Genomic DNA, 21,457 nt, shown 5'->3' with positions numbered 1-21,457 from the left:
TTTCCAACCTCTACCTGGCAAACCTATCTGGAAGAGCCAGTCTCACCAAAATAAATGAGTCCAATTCAAGCTTTCTCACAATGCTCAGTTTTGTATCCCCAACAGTAGCTTCCTGCATGAACCCAAACTGGCTAAGAGGCAATACAAAAATACATCTGGAATCTTCTTGGGGGGACTTTTGAGGGAATTCCCATGGGGCTCTTTGGCCTAATGGGTTACTATGCAACAGCTTACAAAACAGTTCTAAGGGTGACATGGGCTGTGGCCAACGCCTTTTTTGAGCAGGAATGCAGTTCTGGCTGGCTTGGCATCAAGGGGTGTGGCCTAATATGCAAATGAGTTCCTGTTGGGCATTTTCTACACAAAAGCCCTGTGCAAAACAATGGTGCTGTCATGGGGTGTGGCTTAATATGCAAATGAGTTCCCACTAGGCTTTTTATTTTTATTTTTTTTAAAAAAAGTCCTGTCTGTGGCTACTCATTCCCACCAGTTACATGGCAGCAAGATCCAGCACTTATCTATCTACATCCCTGATCCTCCTTTTGAGTCAAGAACATTTATTATTATTATTATTATTATTATTATTATTATTATTATTATTATTATTATTATTATTATTATTATTATTTAAAAAAAAACCCTTGGGAATTTGTATCCACAGTTTGCAACATTGCTTCATCCTGCTTTGTTTCCTTCTGGTATGGTATGGCAGACCCAAATAGCGAAGGGGTGAGGATGACAGTGATGTAAAAGTTATTCTTCTCAATCACTTTCTGTGAGCTTTCTGAAATGAAAAACCTTTCCTTGTCTGTAACAAATGGAGTTAAAAATGACATGTCTTAAAAATACAGGCTGGCGATGTGATTTATGTGACATACCTTTGGGGAGGTGTCTATCCTAGAGGAAGAAGATGAGGGATGAAGTAAGGGGCATCTGTAGAAGCATGATGAACAATGAGGCAAGAGAGGTGGTTAAAGAGGCTTTTCAAAGTGTGACATACTTCATGAGAAGTCCCATAAGAAAGGAGACTCCTGTGAATCTGTTACAATGCACAGCAGGATTCAGCTGCATTGTATAAATATTTGATGATATCTAAATCATTTATGGCTCTGTCAGGGGTCATTTTACTTGTTTTAGATGAATAATTAAAAGGATAATTAGGAGGATGTACAATCTGAAATGTTCATCTAATTGTTCATTTTACAGCCTCTCTTACAAAGCGGTGCAAGATATCAAACACACGTATTCAAGCACAGGTACACACTAAAGTACCTATATAGACATTATTTCCTACACTTTCAGAAATGTTGGGTTGAATCCAGTGCTTCTGAGAATGGAATGAGTTTGTGGGAGCAACTTTTAGAGAGTAACTATTCAATGGGGCTTACTCCCAGAAAAAGTGTTCTTCAGGATTTCACTGTCAGTATCTTCTCATGGGAGCCCTCTGCATGCCCCTGAAAAGCCAGTAATGAGAGTTAGGGGACTTCCTTAAGAGCAGTATGCCATATGGCATGAAAAGCCGGAAGGAAAAATGGTGCAATTGGTAGAAATCTCCCTCCTTATCTTTTGTATGACCTGTATAAACTCAAGTGCTTCCCATGCAAATTCTCATGAGTATGAAGGTGCAACTATTATCTCAAATCTAACCAAGGCTGAACTGCTGCACCCCTCCCAATTGCTGCTGACTTCCAGAAAATGCTGAGGAGATCCATTCAAGGATTATACCAGTGCCTTGAATAATTTGGCCTTAAGTTATGGAACCGAGAAGATCCTGTGTAGCACTTCTTCTATCCCTCTCCTCATATCCCAGGGTGTTGCCAGATGATTAGTTGCAGGGCTTTTTTGTAGCAGAAACTCCTTTGCATACTGGAAGCTCTTGGAGGACTGGTTACATCGGGGTGGTGTAGTCTAATATGCAAAGGAGTTCATGCTACAAAAATAGCCCTGATTAGTTGCACATACAGGTGTTATCTGGGCATATACAGTCATAATACGGGAAGTCACCCTAAAATCAGTTCTGTTTATTCTCAAATAAATGTGTTCAAGGTTGTGGTACATTGATAATAGCCAGGAAGAAGAACAGTATATACAAGAGCCAGTAAAAAAGGGGGGGGGAGGGGAAATAGAAGCAACAGCAAGTTACAGTGTAGACTGAAAGCACTCAATTAACCCCCCCCCTCCCCCAATGCACACCAATGCAGGGAAAAAATTAAACATGCCAGCAGTGTTCAACGCACACAGCAGAGGTGAGAGAAAGCACAGACTCAATTTTAGATTGCTTAGAGGCTTAGAAAAACATGCTGAACATTCCTATTGAGAGGAGACTTGTGCTACCTGAAACACTTGGTAAAAGGGCAAACACCTTCCTTAACACAGTTCCCATGGCCCAGAATGCCTTGGGACTTCCAGAAAGCCCTCTCTGGCATAACAACGCCCTCTCACCCTCCCACAAATAAAAGATAGAGAGCTGGTTAAAATTCCACTGCAGATAGATTTTGCTGCAAATAAAGCTTATGCAGATGTTTCTGACTGCAGGAGAAAGCCATTAAGTTTAGATTTTTGGTAAAGGAGGTGTTTCTATAAATATTTAGAAGGCCACACAGCCAAATGCAAGTTTCTGGAATTACCAAAAAACGTGCTAATGTTTTGTGCAAATGAGCTCTTGCACATAAAGGACTGGAGAGCCTCGGGTAAAAGGAGGTTAATTGTTCTCCCCATACATACACAAGAACCTCAACTGTAAAAGCACATAACTAAATATACTTACAAGGGCTGGGATGAATGTCTCATACAAACAAATTCTTTATCAGGGTTTTGCCCCAAATGAACAAAGAGAAGGGGTGATGAATAATAAGTTAATGAAAAGTACAATGAAAATGTGAATGGAAAATTGTTAGTGACATATTGCATGGGGGAAAAGGGACCATTCAGCTGATCAACATATAGTGTGGTGTACTGGTTAAAGTGTCAAGCAAATATCAAGGAGATCAGGAATGAAAATAAACAAAAGGAAACCCTTTAAAAAGCAATCTATGCAGTTAACTAAGCTTGCAAGCAGATCAGAGGTTATAACAAGCAGTAATGTCCTTACCAGTTTTCCCAGTATTTTTCATCCATGTCTTGTTAGAAGATTCATTATCGAAACCATCTAACTTTATTTCTTGGTATTCTTCTCCAACATGTGCTTGGTGATCTACAATATCTATTGGAGACTGGTGAGTCCTCCCACAGTCCACATTTGAAGCAACCCAGTGCTCCGGACCGTATGCACCTGTTCCAAAGATAGGGAAATACTTAGTGATAGCTCAAAAATAAGCACGTAATGCTGAGTACAAACACCTGTCACTTAAAACAATTGAACTGTATCCAACATTTGACATCATTCATCATACTGCCTATAAATTTCTACTTCCAGAACCAGCATGTTGCAGTGGTTCGAGTAAAGGGTAGGACCAGCAGACTGGGCTCAGATCCCCACTCTGCCATGCACCTTATCTTAGGCCAGTCTCCCTTTCTCAGCCTCACATACTAAACAGCAGTTGCAAGGGTCAAAGTGTGTGTGGCAGGCAGAAAAACCAAGTAAGCCTTCTTGAGGGAGGTGATGAGTTCCCCCTCACTGGCAGTCTTTAACTAGCAGCTGGACAAACACTTGTCAGGGATGGTCTAAGCTGATCCTGCATTGAGCAAAGGATTGGACTAGATGGCTGGCATGGATGGCCCTTTCCAACTCTGTGATTCTATGATTCAATTCTATGAGCTCTGTGGAGGATGGCCAGGGATGAAATAATAAAAAAGCTCTGCTATTTGTTGACTTCTGTTTGTTTCTGGGGGTCCACTTCTAGAAATTCCAGCTTTCACCACTACCTTGAACAGCATTCAAAGCATTAGAAAATTCTATGCATAAAATATGAGCTAGGGAGTATTTTATAACTAATAAAAACATGTGGGACTTCATTCTAAAAAAATGGAATAAAACAAGTAATAATAAATAATGTCATACATTCCACCTTAGCCTAATGGAAGTTTCTCCACCCTGAGGAAATTGCACTTCCGTTGGATACACACTGTTCCCAGGCACCCCTAGCAGCTTTGGATGTGGGGCAAGAGGCAGAAATGTTGTATGATGCACTGATATCACTTCCTGGTGACAACCCAAAAGTGACATCAGTGTACTAGGAGATTCTCTGGAATTACCCCAAATACCAGAGACAATATTGGAGCAGTACCACATGCACTGAGATCACACCCAGATTTTCACCTGGGAATGATCTCAACATGTTACAAAATTTGTAAATAAATAAAATAAATCATCATCATTTCTGCCCACCCACTCCCATTTCCCCCAACATCCCTGATGCAAGGGTGAGTGGGACAGCCAAATTGCCAGAAGGTTGCCCATCTGTAGCAGGTAAATGGGTATGCCTTACTGATAAGACATTTAGATTGGAAGTAAACTTCAAACTTTGCACAGTGAAGTGATAGGATACAGCTAACAACAAATATTTAACAACTAGAAAAAGATATTTCATGACTTTGGTAATAAAGAAGGCAAGTACCAATGGAATCCACTTATTCACAGCTAACTATCAGAAGGTTTAGAAGCTAACTGCTGGCTTTTCTGTCTATGAACATTCAAGTGCAGTTTTAATTGAAACTGATCTTCCACTACAGATTTCAAATTAATTCTTTTTCTAAGTGTCTCATGCTCCAGACATCATTGTCTTGCAGAAAGAAAAAAAAGCCTATATCATTAGTGGAGGAAATAGAACACTTTTTCTAGCTTGCAAGTATCGATTACCTATTCTCTACATCAAAGCACAATTGCCATTCTAGACTATATAAATTTCTTCAGTATGAAGCGTTCTATAAAGCACAGAGAATTATATCACTAATCATTTGCATCTGCACTTGCCTTGGCATATTGATTTTTTTTTAATGCAGAAGGAAGAAGATGAGTCTATACTTTATTTAAAGTTTACTTTAAAATAAATGCTTTTGAATAAAAAAGATGACACTAAAGGCGCATTTAAAAAAACTTAGCAGCAAATAGAATTTTAAGGAAGTGACAACTAATGCAAAAGCCTATTTGTGTTTCTTTACTTCAGCTGCTAATGTGGGGTTAATGAAGTAACATTTGGGATTAAGGAAAAAATGAACTGAGGGGAAATGATGCCCCTTCCCCTTGGCACATTCTTTCAGTTTTTCTGAGCATACACCAAGGGGCAGGGGCCACCCTCTGTCCTCCTAAGAAGATAGAGATTTCTCTCATTTGTCAGGCCTGCATGTGTGCAGTCCCCCAACATGGGACTGCATAGAAGACTGAAGATGAACGATCTTCAGCAATAGAAAACATTAGATAGTACACAATGGGGAAAGGTCTGGACCTCAATTACATTTTCAACAAAATCTTCAAATATCCAAATGATAAAATTCTCTCTAGATGGTACCATACTCCTCTTCTTTTGCATAGGATGAACCCTAACATTCCTTCCAAGTGTTGGAGATGTTCAGACCCTAAAGGCACTTATTTATTTATTTAATTTATATCCCGCCCTCCCCACCAAAGGCAGGCTGAGGGCGGCTCACAAACCAAGGGTCAACACAAATACATTAGTGTGACCGATACAATAAACAACAATAAAAACATAAAAACAATTTAAAACATTTGCATGTGCTACTATCATAATTTCAGGCAGCAATTTAAATTCTGGTGTTAACTATACTTAGAGGTCTCAGGATCTCCATAGCGTAGTGAAGTAGGCCATTGGTGGTGTTCTCATAGGCCAGTCCCATTGCTGCAGATGTTACCATTCATGTAAATGCCTGGCGGAAGAGTCGTTTTGCAGGCCCTGCGGAACTGTAAGAGCTCTCGCAGGGCCCTAACCTCCTCTGGCAACTCATGTCACCAGCTAGGGGCAGCAACGGAAAAGGCCCTGGCTCTCGTTTTGAGCTTTGCTTCTCTGATGCTGGGAACTGTCAACAGGTTTTGAGACCCGGACTGAAGTGCTTGCTGGGGCATGTGCAGGGAAAGGCGGTCCCTAAGGTATGCAGGATCCTGGCCATATAGGGCTTTAAAGGTAATGACCAGCACCTTGAAGCGAATCCAGTACCCTATCGGTAGCCAGTGCAGTGCTTTCAGCACAGGCTAGATGTGTTCCCGTAAAGGAACTCCCATTAACAGCTTGGTTGCAGCATTCTGCACTAGTTGAAGTCGCTGGATTTGCGACAAGGGCAGCCTATTTACACCCATCTACACCAATGATGGGAGTGCAAAGTGATCCAGACATTTTGGTAGTTAGTGTTTAAACAAATTCGAATGATCTTGGGACTGTTGATTCCAGAGACTCCATCTATAGCTTTACTGCACATTTGGCATGAGAATCATGTCCCCCCCTGAAAAAAGACAATTGGTCTCATTATTTCTTATGGCAGCAAAACATCTAATTGCTTTGCAATGGAAGAATACTACACCTCCTACCATCAATCAATGGTATATAAAAGTCTGGGACTATTTTATATTTGATAAAATTGCTGAAAATATTAATGAATCAGAAAACAGTCTGCCTCCTATCTAGAAAAATAGCTTCCATTTTTGGAGAAAGAACAAACCATCTTATTGTTGAGCCAATCTAGACAATCACATCCTTCATTCAATATTTTAGCCCACTTCTGATTTGATAATTTCTTATTCATAGATTATAAACTGGTTGTATATTTTAATTATAAATATAAATATATATATATATATATTTAAAGCAATAGAAAACATACCAGTGTACAGAATTCCAGAGAGGAAAGCAAGAGAGCTGATACCTGAGCTGCGGGAGGGAAATCAGAGGTTTTGTAGCCCTACTCATAGACAAGCTAGAATGTATGGGGAGATGGTGTTACATACCCAGTGCATACCTGCTGAGTACTGCCTCCAGAGTACTCAACAGGGTGTCTCAGTCTTGCTGAACAATTCAAAACATGAACTAGGAAATGAGGAAAAGTAGGTATGAAAGTTAAGTGATCATTGAAGAGGATCTAGGAGCACCATTCATGAAAGTAATATCACTTAAGAGTGAAAATCTACAGAAAATGCAGAATTACTCTGCATGTGAAATACACATCCCTGCCATTAATCTTGGAAATGCTGCATTTACACAAAACCTAACTACTCTAATAATATTAACACCTTTCTTAATGCCAATGCATCAGATTTAAATATACTGGTAGTGTAATCCTATTTAGATGAATCAAAACATGCTTAAAGAGGACAGGTTTATCAGTGACTATCAGAAATAATTCCTACATTCCTACTTCAGATGCAGTAAGGATTAGCTGAGCCTATACCCAAACAACAGAGATTACTATTTCCATCATAATCTGCATCCAGCTAAGCAATGCAGGATCCAGCAAACAAGATAAATCACACTAACAAGCAATATACTCAAAGGAGATACATGCAGGCCTGCCAGCAGGAAATGGAGAGTGGCTGACAGCATGACCTCTTTAGAAATTGGTCAGAACTCCATGGTAAAACACAGAACTGTCAGCAACAACTACAGGGGACTATATGGATTTACCATAGATCTTTGACCACTTCCTAAAGAGTTGTGACATCACCTCTGGATTCTTCTGGAAGTGATGTCATTCTATTACCCACAGACCATTATTTTATTTTTCTTCTGCCATTGTTCACAGCAATAGCAGGAAAACACCAACTGGAGCCAGGGAATCCCCAATCTCTATTGGGGGTCTGGCAACCCTAGATACATACACACTGCATCCTGAGTCCTCCATAAAACATACCTGAATTGGAGACAAAAAAATGTAGACATTGGTCTGATTCAATGTCATTTCTTTTATTTGTAGTTCACTTTAAAAGTCTTTCCCAACTTTTTGTTTATAGAATACAGTTTCCACAGATATTTGGGGGGGGGGGGGGAGAGAAAGACTGGCTTAGACCTTCAACTAAAATCATTAGCCACTTTTCCTTCAGCTAAAATGTTTCTTCTTGCAGTCTTAATAATACCTTCTTCTATACATATACTGTCTTTTAACAAGAAGCCAAAAATTAGCTTGTTTTGCTACTTGCTACTGTATATTCCAAATAATGACTTCAGCTCACTAATGAAAAGTCATTAAAAATAATGAATTCTGTCTAAATCTAATTAAAGCTAATACAAACTTCCAAGAGCTTTTTTGTAAACCCAAGTCAATTTCCCCCCCACAAAATCTATAGATTAAATATATAAATTTTAAAAAGTAGCATTAACACCCAGACACTTAAATTTTCTTTGTTTCCATTAACTTTCCAATTACTAGTTAGGTTGTTTTCACCCCTATAAAATGGTTTTTTGCACATATTTCTTTATACACAACAGCTTGTCATTTCCAAAGTAACTAGATACTTCTTGTTTTTTGTGTGCTTTCTAATGCAGACAATAAATTTATCAGCACAAGAATTCCCCAAAATGGCATGGTTTTCTCATCATCCCCATTTACTTGTACAGTTGCACATATTCTCACACTGCAGACAATTGGTGCATCAATGATCATTCTTTATCCTATTCTCAAGCTGATGTCAGGGAAACTAGGATAACTCATTCACTTGTACTTTCAATGGCTTATAAGAGTAGCATTGGCAAAATGACTCTATCATTCTATGCCAACCAGAGCAGTTAAATGCTGACTTCAATTGCACACTGGGGACAGCCAATCCAGGAACAGTCTGTCCTTGGGGCAAACAATAAAGATCAGTAGTAACATTTTAAAAAAAATCACAAAGTTCCCAATTGGACCAAGACTGTAGTATGATAGTTTAATAAAGTTCATAAATATGTGTGTCTGCAAAAACTTGCCTCCTTAATATCCTTGGGAAACTCTGCATTCATATTAAGATCTTTCTCTTATTAGGGGATGACTTTATTGCATGTGGAACCAAGATGGAAACATCAGCTAAAACAATGCTATCAAAAATAAACTGTAGGCTATCAGGATGTGGCACACTTGCCCGATATAGCCAGTTTCTAATTCCATATCACCCTGCAGGCTGAGCAACAGAGGATACTGCAGTCTGGTAATTCCACATTTTTGAAGTTTTTATCTGGCAGGAGCTGTGCCCATGAACATGTGCCCACAGAGTCCCAGGCCTTAAGGCTGTATCTAGAATCCAGGAGCTACTTTGGCAAAAGAGGGTGAGTAATGGGAACACAATGGCACATAACTTTGCTAATACGTCTGTTCAAACATTTCATTTGATAAAAGTGGCAGACACTCCATCTGGGAAACTGAGATAATTTGCCTCTCACTTGCCAGATCTGTAAGACCATTATATATCTGTCTATATCCATAGCTATAGATATCTCAGCATAATCAAGCACAATTTACACAAAACTTATTGAAACACAGCAATGTCATTTGGGTCTGTTTTTTTTTAATCCAGATGTTCAGATCAGCTGATTAAAATTGTAGAACATGAAGTCTGGCAATACATCCATTAATATGTGGCTTCTAATGATATAAAAAATGTTCAAAGCTGACACACAAATAACAATATTGGGGGGTATTTGATTTAGTGAGACCTCCTCCCCATCAAAGTCTACTGTGCTGGTACATTTTAGGCCTATTGTTAAATTAACTGCTGGCAAATTTTAAGACATTACTACAGTTTCCACAGCACAATGGAATTTTAATATGGGTTCAGAATGAGGCAGCCACTTACTAATCCACCTGGCATAAGGCAAAGAGACAGATTTATAAAGTAATTTGTTGTGAGATTGCAAAGTTTGCCAAATTAATGATATTTTGTAATCAATTTCATGGACAGATTCAAACACCCTACTGTGAAGAGTCCAACAATACAAATACCTTCTAAAACAAGTCCAAGGTTCTGTCAAAATTGCAAGAATCTAAGTAACAGAAATGTATTTCCTCCATGTTTTTTAAAAAATACTAACTTGTTTCAACCCAATTCATATAATTTGAGCCTGAGTGTTGAACTTAAAGTACAAACATATCCTCATGTTACTTCTGAAGAAAACATTTTAAAAATTTTCTAATTTTTACCCAAAGAAGAAATGTGAAGTGAGATTTATTCTCTTTTTTGGTAAAAGTTTTTAAATCAGCAAATATGTGTCTTGAAAAGAAATTTCACAGAATTTCAGTTATCCAACCACCTGAATATTCAATCAACAGTCTGAGTCAATGTGAGTTCCATTACTCCAGTTTCTCCAGTTGAACAGGAGACCTATAGCACAATCCTATGCAGAGTTACTCCAGTCTAAGCACATTGAAATCAATTTGATAACTAGAACTGTGGACTGAATTTTAAATAGTGGGCCTTGGGTAAGATCTATTTATTTGTGTATCAGCTTTGAACATTTCTTATATAATTAGAAACCACATATTAATGGATGTATTGCCAGACTTCATGTTGTTCTACAATTTTAATCAGCTGATCTGAACATCTGGATTATCCTGTGAATTTAGGGAGAGGTGTTTATGAGTTTCAGGCATTGTGCAGGAGGTTGGACTAGATGACCCTAGAGGTCCCTTCCAACTCTATGATTCTATTTCTAACAGACAAGCAGAAATTCATACACCTAGAACAGCCGTGATGGACAAAAAAACACAGATCATAAAGTAACCTATCAGTGTTACTTTCCAATCTAATTATACTGTTATAGTTCTCCAGCTGAATAGAAGACTCTGCAACCTAATAGCACTTGGCTTCCAAAACAGCTGGAAGTGTTGTCTAATTGTGTGTTTGAAAATGCTATGAAAACACCTGTGGTGTTTTGCTTATCAGCCCTCTGTGGTCTGGACTAAAGGAAAACCAACCTTAAGAGAAACATAAGAAGTACAAATCACACTGGTATTAAAAGAGCTGAGTTTTCCTCCCTGCCCCCAAGCAAATTCCTCCAGAGATGGTCACTGATAATGTGTACAAATTTATTGCTTATAAAAGGGTAAACAGCATTAGGGTAAAATGTCTGACACAAGAGGTATTGTTAACAATAACCTGCTGAAAAATACTGCTTGCACCTGTGCATTGCTGAACTCTATGTACATATTTAAAACTGTGCTTTCACAGCAGTGGCAATAAAATTAATAAGCAGAACTTAGTGAATAGGAGAATAAGTTATTGCATCAAATATGAACATTAGTAGCAACTTACTGTGACTAAAGCAATTTATGCCCACTATTTCTCATAATTTGCTGCATTTTCAAAAACACACAGACCTGGTATTTCACAAAAGTCATTTCCTAACCGTCTGTTGTAATGGCATTTGTATGATTTCCCACCCCTCTGCTTCTCTTAATAAAGAGGGCAATAACGTAATATGGAAAGATGGGAAAGTACATTGAGAGAGCAATGGGATTTACTACTGAGTAGAAGCACTTAGCTTTCACATGAATTAACTGAACACAAGCGCTGGATTGCTGACTCCCAATTGTATTCTTGTACAAGTGGAAATGCAAGCAAAAGACTGTGGTAGCCACTTGTGCTTCATCATTGTAACCTCACACTTTTTTGTTTTAATATTATTTTATTATTGTTTTGATATTGCTTATTGTTTATTGTATATTTTATGTTGTTAGCTGCCTTGAGTCTGCATGGAATGGGCGGGATATAAATATAATGTAAATAAATAAAAAATAAATTTTTCACCTATACAAAATGCTGTGCAACCAATTTCTGGCCACTACAATATTTAAAGAGGAAAGCATTGTGTCACACAACATCTTCTTCAAACGGAACTGAACTAAGTCCATTTATGTTTCTGCTTGTACATTGCTGGATCCAAGTTGATGTTTCTAACAAATGCTACCTAAATGACTCACAAGCCAAGCACAAAGGTGACAAGTATCTAATTGTTTGTTCCCAGGTATATACTGCTTTGGTACATGAAATTTCTCCTAGCTACCAGGTCTAATCTTCCTCAAATCCACCTAATCCTATAAACTGATTACAAATTGATTACACACTGAGTGAAGGATAGCTGACTTTCGTCTCCTCTGAACATACCACAAATTAACTTGACTGGAGGATGGGCCCATGGTCAATATTACAAAACAGGAAGAAAAGTTATTCCCTGTATATTCTTTTTAAACTTGCCAACAATTAAACACATACAAGAGGAAATTCATGCTGTGATCCATAACCTACAAATTTTTACCTAAAACTTAGTTCACTTCTAGATTTCCCCAAAACTTGTTTTCCATTTCACACAAAACTGTCCAGGCAATAAATACAAATCTAAGTGCAAGTGCTGAGAGAACTGCTTTAATTTATGCTTACAGAATGTTATTTTTCATCCACTGATAATCTGGTAAAACCTGAAAGGGATGAGCTGTTGTTGTAAAAAATCAATTCTGAACTACTCTCTCTCAACTGGGCCACGAAAAAATGTTTCTGTTATCATTCATCTGTGTCACAGCTGGGATTTTTCAATATGCAGCCTCAGAGACTTTCATTTCCAGAAAAATCAGAGTTTCAAACCTTGGTTTTTACTGACATTAATACTGCTTGTAATATTAACAAAACATCAAAACAATGTGAATACATGGGGAATCAACAGGAAGGGAAACTTGCATCAGAAGAATTTGTGTTAGTGCTTGTGATGACTGCAGAGTGTACCTAAGTGGCTTGGAACATTATGGAAATACAGGACAATCACTAACCCTCGGTGAAGAAGATCTTTTGAAATGGACTAATAAGCTAGCTCCACTGTGGTGGTCAAGACATCCTTTTATTTGATTCCAGTTGCACATGAATGATTTATGGACCATCAATCAATTTTTGGCACAAGCACTTTATTGAAAAGAAAACTTCATAGCTATATTGTATAAATTGATGGACATCTTAATGAATTTTCTAAGAAATTACTATAAGGATTGTTGTATTTAATCATTTATGAAATATTCTTAATAATTTCATACACCGTTTTTCCTTGCCTTATACAATAGCCCTCAGGTGGGACATGGGATCTCCCATTTTTGAAAGCTTCTGCCTGCCACTGGCCATCTCGTCAGCAGGGGGAAGCCCTGTCTCTAACAGTCATGATCCCTTGGTATGTCCCTATTGTGATGGTGTCACATGAAAGTGACATCATCATGCTGGGGACATTGCACAGTGATACTGTTATTTTGGATAGAACTCAATCCATAGAGTTTTGCCCAAAATAACTGTCACCATGCAATACAGAGACATTACTCCACACAGTCCTGGAGAGCTCCCACCTGACGGCAGCAAGTAAGGACCTGGAAACCTTAGATTGGATTCAACAAGTGATAAAAGTATGAGGGTTCCCTGTGACCACCAAGAAGGCTATAATGGTAATATGGACCAGGGAGGATAATAGGATGAGACTTAGTCAAAAAACTGACTGGATCCAACTCAAATAATAGGTGTACTCTTTAAATTTCAAGTAAAATTGTGTGGGGTACTGGTTAGAGTATTGGACTACGATTTCAGAGGCCCAGGTTCAAACGCCCACTCTGCTGTAGAAGCTAGTTATGTGACCTTGGGCCAGTCATACATTCTCAGCCTAACATATCATGGGATTGGTGCTAGGACACAATGTTTTAAACCACTTTGAGAGCAATCCTAAGCAGGTCTACTCAGAGTCTTACTCAAGATAATTCAGTGGGGTTTACTCCCAGAAAAATATTCTTAGGATAGCTGTGTTTGGGTACCCAGTGGAGAGAAAAGTACAGTATGAATGAAATAAATAATAACTAGAATTGTAAAATAATAATAATTTCTATGGTTTTTGCAGCTCCTCAACATGTAAGAAAGAAGGAAAAGCATTCTTACCCTCTCTGAGTTTCCCAAATGAAACTAAGGACCAGCCGGGTTTTTAACTAATTGCCTTGCCTTAGCATTAGCATCTCCAGCTGGTCCTCAGTCAGATCCCTGACTTTCTGTCTAGCGAACCTGATGTGCACTTCCCTAGGAAGTGCTTTTTTTCAAGCAAATGCAGAGGAAAACCAAGAAGCATAGTCTATTTAAAATCTCATATCTAAGTGTTCATCTTGCAACATTTCAGTTAAGGCTTCTGACATTGTTTTGACAATATCTTCTGATTTATCTTCTGGAATGTTCTGAAATCTCAACATATAGGAGGCCCTCTCCATTTCAAGCTGAAGGGTTCTGGCTTCTACCATATTTTGTTTTTTCTCTAGTTGTTCAACTTTGAGATCTGTCTTCACCACCTTTGTATCTAGAGCCTTCATCAACTTATTGGTTTCAGTTGTTTGGCTTTTGCATTCCTTTACATCTCCTTGAATTCCAAGTAAAATTGTTTGGAGTACTGGTTAGAGTATTGGACTACGATTTCAGAGGACCAGGTTCAAACCCCCACTCTGTCATAGAAGCTAGTTATGTGACCTTGGGCCAGTCATACATTCTCAGCCTAACATATCAGGGGATTGGTGTTAGGACACAATGTTTTAAACCACTTTGAGAGTAATCCTAAACAGGTCTACTCAGAGTTTTACTCAAGATAATTCAGTGGGGTTTGCTCCCAGAAAAATATTCTTAGGATAGCTGTGCTTGAGTATCCAATGGGGAGAAAAGTACAGTATGAATGAAATAAATAATAACTAGAATTGTAAAATAATAATAATTTCTATGGTTTTTGTAGCTCCTCAACATATAAGAAAGAAGGAGAAGCATTCTAACCCTTTCTGAGTTTCCAAAATGAAACTAAGGACCAGCCAGGTTTTTAACTAATTGCCTTGCCTTAGCATTAGCATCTTCAGCTGGTCCTTAGTGTCAAGAATCGGTATTTTGAATAATCGAGCTATTGTTTAAATCAAAGACTCGTTTTATTGATAATCCAACACTTGCCCAAGGAACGATACCTTGGAAGTGATACAGAATGTTACATAGCATGGTATCTTAAAGGCTACTTCAAAGACAAAGTTCAGATAACTTCAAAACATAACATACAGATGTGAATTGCATAGAAGGTTCAAAGCATACTATCAACTACCCATTTGGATACTATAACATCTCTCGGTTCCCACACATTCCTGACTTGCTGATATGTATGGGAACGCGGGGGAGAGGTACTTCTGCTTTACAATAGGAAGATTACTTGCATATCCTGCATTCTTGAGAGTCCACAGGTGGGGGAACTTTGACGAGAGATCTTTATTCAGAAAAGAGGGCTAATAGGAGGGAAGAGGGAGGAAGTATGAACACAAAATGCATACTAAATTAATACTCAGAAATATAATGCTTGACAGTCAGATCAACCAGGTAACACAAAAATACAACAAGTCTGCTATTACTGAGCTAGTTCACAAGCAACACATGAGCAATTAGCATTTGCCAAAATAATGACTTGCCTGCAAGCAGATAGTTTGAAGTAAAGAAAAAGCTTTTTCCTCCATCTTGGGGACTTTAAATAGTGTTGACGTGACAACAGATTATTCAGGCCAACTGTCCCTCATTTTAATATTGAGACATGTAATAGTTCCCAAGGTGTTTTATAAGCGATTGCCAATCCTAACTTAATGACACTTAATACTCCCTGAGCCCACTTTTTATTAGCATTTCCTTCTTCGCTATTCAAGTGAAACCAGAAGTTAACTAGAGCAAATAATCAGACAGTAAATATCATAGTGATAACCTTTGTTCTTCCTCCTGAGTTCTCTTAAGGTCTACAGCACCTGTGACCTTAATACCACCCAATCTGAGCATCCAACCACAACTTCTAAAGGACAAGTGTTTTCCCCTCAAACTTTCAAGGTAGTGGGGAGTCTGAGAAGCCATTAACCTTGCAGCTATGATTCTGGATGGCAGAAGGATTTAGCCTTCCAAAAACATCTTTAACTTCTTTTTTCAAGTAGCAAAAATTTCTCTGCCATAAAAATTCAGGTGGAGATAAATTCTAGCATATAGATTGTATGTTAATTTTAATTCTATTGTATGTGAAGATGGGGTGTGTACACACACACACACACAGAAGTCAGTAAGAACTGAAGCCATTCTGAGTACAGAATCCATAAGCTAAAGAGGAAGCCAAAAGAAAGCAACCTTTGCATAAATATACACAAAGTTATCAGTAAGAGGGACAAAGAGCCTGTATTTTGTGTGCAATGTAAAACCGTCCTTAAAAGGAACATATGCAAGACATGTGCATATATGCACATGTGAGTGAGCCAGCTTCAAGAGGGGGTTAGATAAAAATATGGAGCAGAGGTCCATCAGTGGCTATTAGCCACAGTGTGTGTGTGTGTGTGTGTGTGTGTGTGTATTGGCCTGATCCAACATGGCTTCTCTTATGTTCTTATGAAAGAGACAAAAAGAAACTCAGCAGATGTACATTTATTTATGCAATACATCAGTCCTTCTAAAAATGTGCACAATATTAAAGTACACAAACCATACAACAGAGAAATCTATTCCTTTCTTAACCGTCTTTGAGTACAAGCCCTGATCCTTGTCACCGGTTCACCTCCATATATTAACTCCCAGTCTAAACAACCTCTTATCAGAAAAGTAAACTCTGTAACCAGACTAAGAGCCTACAGCTAGGCAACAAGATAACACAGTTAAATGTCAAAATTAACTTAAGAGTTCAGGCAAAGTTCACACAAGCTTTTTAAGATTTAAACACATTTATAGTGAGTTCTATGCATTACTGGCAAGTGCCAAAAAGGAAAGCATGAGATGCAGTTGTGCTTTTTTTCCATGCTCCAACTGGCAAGTCTTTCAACTTTATCCTTCACATTCCTGTGAGAAAAAAACCCCTAATTTCAGAACATCGTAGTCACTCGTTGGTTGCCAGGGTGCCTGAAGATTCAACTCACACACATCTGCCAGGAGAACGTGGGTTTTGTCTACCAGAATGTAAGGGACTTATGTGAGTACTAACAGCCACAGTGTTGCACCAGCACTTGGTATCTCTGGAAGAGTGCTAACCAGGAAGACAGATGGGTTTCCAGCCGCTCCGTGCATGCACCATCTCGGCCGTTGCAGCAGAAGAAGTTGCGCTGCCAGGAACTGTCCGGGCAAGCGGATTCCAGCCTTGACCATAGAATCCATATTGGTAGGCTAACATCACCAGCAACTATCTTCCTGCAGTGCCAGACTCCATGACAGGGAAGCGGGAGGCTCACGTACTCAACAGATGTCACCAATGCATAAGGCAATCAAGCTTATCTTACGCATGGATCCTGTCAGACTACCTAAAGCCTTTGTCCAACGGAACCCAAGATAAAGGATGGTGCCAATAGAGGAATGAAGAAGAGGAAGAACATCTTCACCCAGAGCCAAGTTTATTTGTATAGATCGGGTGTTACCTTAGGTAACAATTTGGCCATCTATTGTCACCTTTTAGATAAGTTTTGATAGACTTTTAATCACTTCCACCCCAATAATTTCACCCATTCTTTCCCTTAATGGTCATCCTGGAGCCTCTCCCTTTGGTCCATTGTTACCTGGAAGTCTAATCAGGTAACCAGGGCCAAATCTGCTCATTGGCCAGGTATGGGCATCCAATCAGGTGCCTGCAATAAACTGGCCACAGGCTACCGCACAAGTCCAGCCCTTATGGTCATTGCAGAGCCTCCTCTTTTTCTGAGGTCATGTACCAGCTGACCACTTGTCATCTGCCCTTGTACTTCCTACCCCCAAGGGCACAAGGTAGTCCTTATAACCACAGTCCCAACTCCCCACAGGTGTGCATCTAGCAGTACCCCATTCCTGCTGTTTAGATACATACCTGATTCTTGGCCAGTCGAGGGTTCCCTTCCCCATCGTCCTCATTTGTCGCCATTGGAGCCTTCCTTGAAGACTACGATCTGTAATTATCACCCTGTTTGTCCAGCCTTATGTTACGTCTATGCATTTCTCTCTATTTTTATTAGGTCTGTATGTATGCTATATGAGTCTATTATCTTGTATGTGTGTGTTCTATATTTTTCTGTAATAAAATCATAATTGTTTTACTTAATTAGTGTCTTTGGTAAATTTAGTAAAAATTTCTGGAAGTGGATTCCTGTATACATAGATTCTAGATCCTTTTAAAGCCAAAGGTGCCCACCTGTCAATTCCCCAACCTCTTTTGAGGGCATGTTGGCTTACATTCCACCTCACACAAGAACAGAAAGAATAGATACAACTCACTTGTACTTTCAGGTTTGGTACTGCTATAAGGCCAAAAAAAAAAAAAAATCATGCCACACAAGTTGGCAAGACAACATGTCAAGGCTAAGAATTTTGGGGGAAGCTGAGAAATGAGAGCAGGGCATCAAAACAAGTACATTAGGATCTTCGCTAATAAACAAAAGTACCCAAACCCTAAATGAGGCCCTTGTCTTCAGCTAAGGCCGACAATATTAGACCACTGCATGAACTGATTGTAGAGTTTATGGTCTGAAGTTTAGATGCCTTGCCACCTAGTCACGTTGAAGGTGAAGCATTTATATATAAACTAACTCTGAATCTGACAGATTTAATGTAATGGTAGCCTCCAAGGAATGCCAGGGTCATGACTCAAGCAGCAATGGCAAATCACCTCCAAACATAGCTTGCCTTGAAAACCCTACAGGATTGCCACAAGTCAGCTGTGACTTGATGGCACTTTCCACCAAGCAGCAGCAGTAATAATAATAATAGTACCATCATTACCACATCTGGATTTCTGTATTGGATTTTTAAAAAAATCAGTTAATTGCACTTTGCATTCATAGACTACTTAACAAGATTCGAAGAGGCTTGGTATCTGAAACATCCAAGTGTTCTAAACTCCCTTCAGTGGAAGGACAAGCCAAAGTCAAACTCAGAGGGAGCCTTTAAGGTCAATGTAGTAAATCGAAGTGCTCTTCCCAACAAGCTGACTCTTTACTGTTTTTCAGTCCAGGGCCCTGCTGCTGACATTAATGCTGCGCTGGAGCTTCTGCTTCACTCTCTTTTAATTAGCTTGTTTGAGAGTCTCCTCTTCAGTGGTGGGTAAAGTGGATTCTAAATATAGCAGAGTTAGTAGGGAGGCAACCGGTGGGGGAAATTAAGTCATGACTGCCATACAAATGTAGGCCAGTACCTTTGGGTTTTTTTCCCTAAGCATGCTCAGCTATGACCCTTTGAGGACACATTCAAAAAGAGAGTCCGTTACAGATGCCTGAATTTGGGTAATTCAAGAACCATATTACCCTAGCCTTCACACTGTGTTTTTCTTCAAACTTCTATAGTCTCTGTTATCTTCTGTTTACACTGCTATAACCAAAGACTACCTCAACACACTCTTTCATCCTCTTGAAATAAACTAATATATGTCAAGCTGTACCTGATAGGTGACCTCTTTACAACATGGGGGCAACAAGAATTAGTATTTGTGGCACACCTGGGCAGGAGGATCACAGTGAGTTTAGCTGTGACACAGTCGGGCCTATATTCCTGCCATCTGTGCGGATCAGATTAGAGGTTATCTTGCTTGGTGTGAAGGATCAATGATATAAGGGAGAAAAGGTTGGGACTCTACAGTTCTTGAAGAGACTGGGCCACTAACACAGAGACTGTAATAATCCCAGGAAACTAGGCCATTACATAGAATTGTACAGCTGGAAAGGCCCTTGTAGATCATCTAGTCCTATGCTTTGTGAAACCCAAGCTAAGGCATCCTGCCCAAAGGATGTTGTCGAGTCTCAAAAAACTCTATTGAGGGAAAGGCCTTCTCTCCAAGAGGCAATTCCAAATAGTCTATGTATTTTCATACCCCACTTTTCCTTGTAGTTCAAGGCTAATAGTAGCATTAGGAAGCTTCTCCTGAGGGTTTTCCAGTGTTTGATACACAACCATCAGTGAACTTCTTGTGTTTCACAGTGACATGGAAGTATTTGAAGATGGTGGTCAGCTGCAGCAAAGTTTAAGTCTATATAACAAATGGCTGGCAGTTTCTCTCAGCAATTGTCCTGCTGCCCTAACAAAGATGCGTAGTCCAGCACAGTAATGAGTACCCTGGCAGAGCCTACAAAATTTGCTACTGATCTTATGCACACAGATTCTCCAGCGTACACTCCCAGTGCTACCACCAAGTTACACTACCTAAACCATACTATCTATCTATAGAGATATATCTATATCTCTTGGGATTTACAGGGTACTATGGGAAGACAGGGTAGAAAGACAGGGTGGTATATGGTGCATCAGTAGATAGTCATTGCCATCATGGTTCCCCTCCTCCCCATAGACTTAATGCTGCAATGTATCTTTTTTTAAAAAAAAAAATGCACCAGATCCCTACAGAAGAAAAAAATAAACTCTAATTCAGAAGAAAGAAAGAAAGAAAGAAAGAAAGAAAGAAAGAAAGAAAGAAAGAAAGAAAGAAAGAAAGAAAGAAAGAAAGAAAGAAGAAAGAGTGGGGTGGAGAGAAAAAAAATGTTTTGCTGGAGAGACGAATCTTAATATCAATACAGAGCCCATACCTGGCCTTATCTGCATTACTGATTCCCAGCTGACTGAGTAGATTCATTAACAACACAATCTCTGGTGACTGAAATGAAGTTGCATTCTTCCTATCACTGGTGCCTTGCTGTTTGTTGTTCCCTCTCACTGTGCACACAAGTAATTAACTTACCATGCTCCACTAGCTCCTGACACATTACTTGGCATAGAATAAAATCACCGGCAGGTACTTAAGTATGCAGCCCCATTTCCAATCAAACTTTACCAGAAAAGTATTCCTCTTTTAGGGGAGAAAAATGGCAGCACAGAGTGGCCTGGTTGCAGCAATCCCAACCAGGGGATGTGGGAGAGCTTAAGAAAGGCCAGCAGTAGATGAAATCAATAAATAAGCCTAGGCAATGGTATTTATATAAATAAAGTATTATAGGGGGGAGTGTTCAAAAATGCTTCATGAGCATTTGTTTAATAATGTGTTTGACAGCCTTTTGAGGTATGCCAGTATTATTTCGGGGGGGGGGGGGGGGATGACAGCTGATTTTTAAAAAAAGCAGGGGAGCAGTTTTCAAGTGTAGGCATGCAATCAAGCTAGAAAGTAAATATTCTGCCTATCTCTGCCTTTACTTTCTGCACTATTCCAAAAGCTTTCCAAGATGCTTGCTCTGTGTTGGAATCATTATACGAACAACCCTGTTCCTAAGAGGCATGAGGAACAATTTTTGGAAGGCAGTGAGATAACCACAAGTAGCATTCCAGGTCTGGCAGCCTACCGTACAAATCTTTTATTTAAAATTCTGTGTTTGAAACCTTATCCTCTTATTGGCCCGTTTTTCACAAACATGGCTGATAAGCTGTGTTCTGTTCTTGGGAAGCCTATAGGGAATGGGAGATATAGGCCCACATATCATTTCTGGGTTTAAAAACAAAACTCTGTTTTCCCTTTCTAATGTGGCCATACTGCTTTGTGGCAAGCTGTTATTTAAGCTGTAGAACAAGTTGCTGAGAATGACAACTTCTGGGCAAAGAGCCCAGAAAATAATGTAATTTAGGGAA

The 21,457-nt window shown here is 39.2% G+C and overlaps 1 protein-coding gene across 5 annotated transcripts in view; it reads right to left on the bottom strand.

The window, feature by feature from the left end:
- PTPRG (protein tyrosine phosphatase receptor type G) overlaps positions 1-21,457 on the bottom strand; it is an 871,997-nt gene that overhangs the window by 409,225 nt on the left and 441,315 nt on the right. For all 5 annotated transcript variants that reach the window (XM_060239418.1, XM_060239420.1, XM_060239419.1 and 2 more), the window contains exon 3: positions 3,092-3,271. In XM_060239418.1, coding sequence (XP_060095401.1) covers positions 3,092-3,271 — 180 coding nt within the window. The remainder of the gene's footprint in view (positions 1-3,091; positions 3,272-21,457) is intronic.

Source organism: Heteronotia binoei, chromosome 5 (assembly GCF_032191835.1).
Source record: "Heteronotia binoei isolate CCM8104 ecotype False Entrance Well chromosome 5, APGP_CSIRO_Hbin_v1, whole genome shotgun sequence".
In the NCBI taxonomy this organism is placed as follows: domain Eukaryota; kingdom Metazoa; phylum Chordata; class Lepidosauria; order Squamata; family Gekkonidae; genus Heteronotia; species Heteronotia binoei.
Note: the sequence above shows the minus strand (reverse complement) of the source record. Positions and strands in the feature narration are given on the sequence as shown.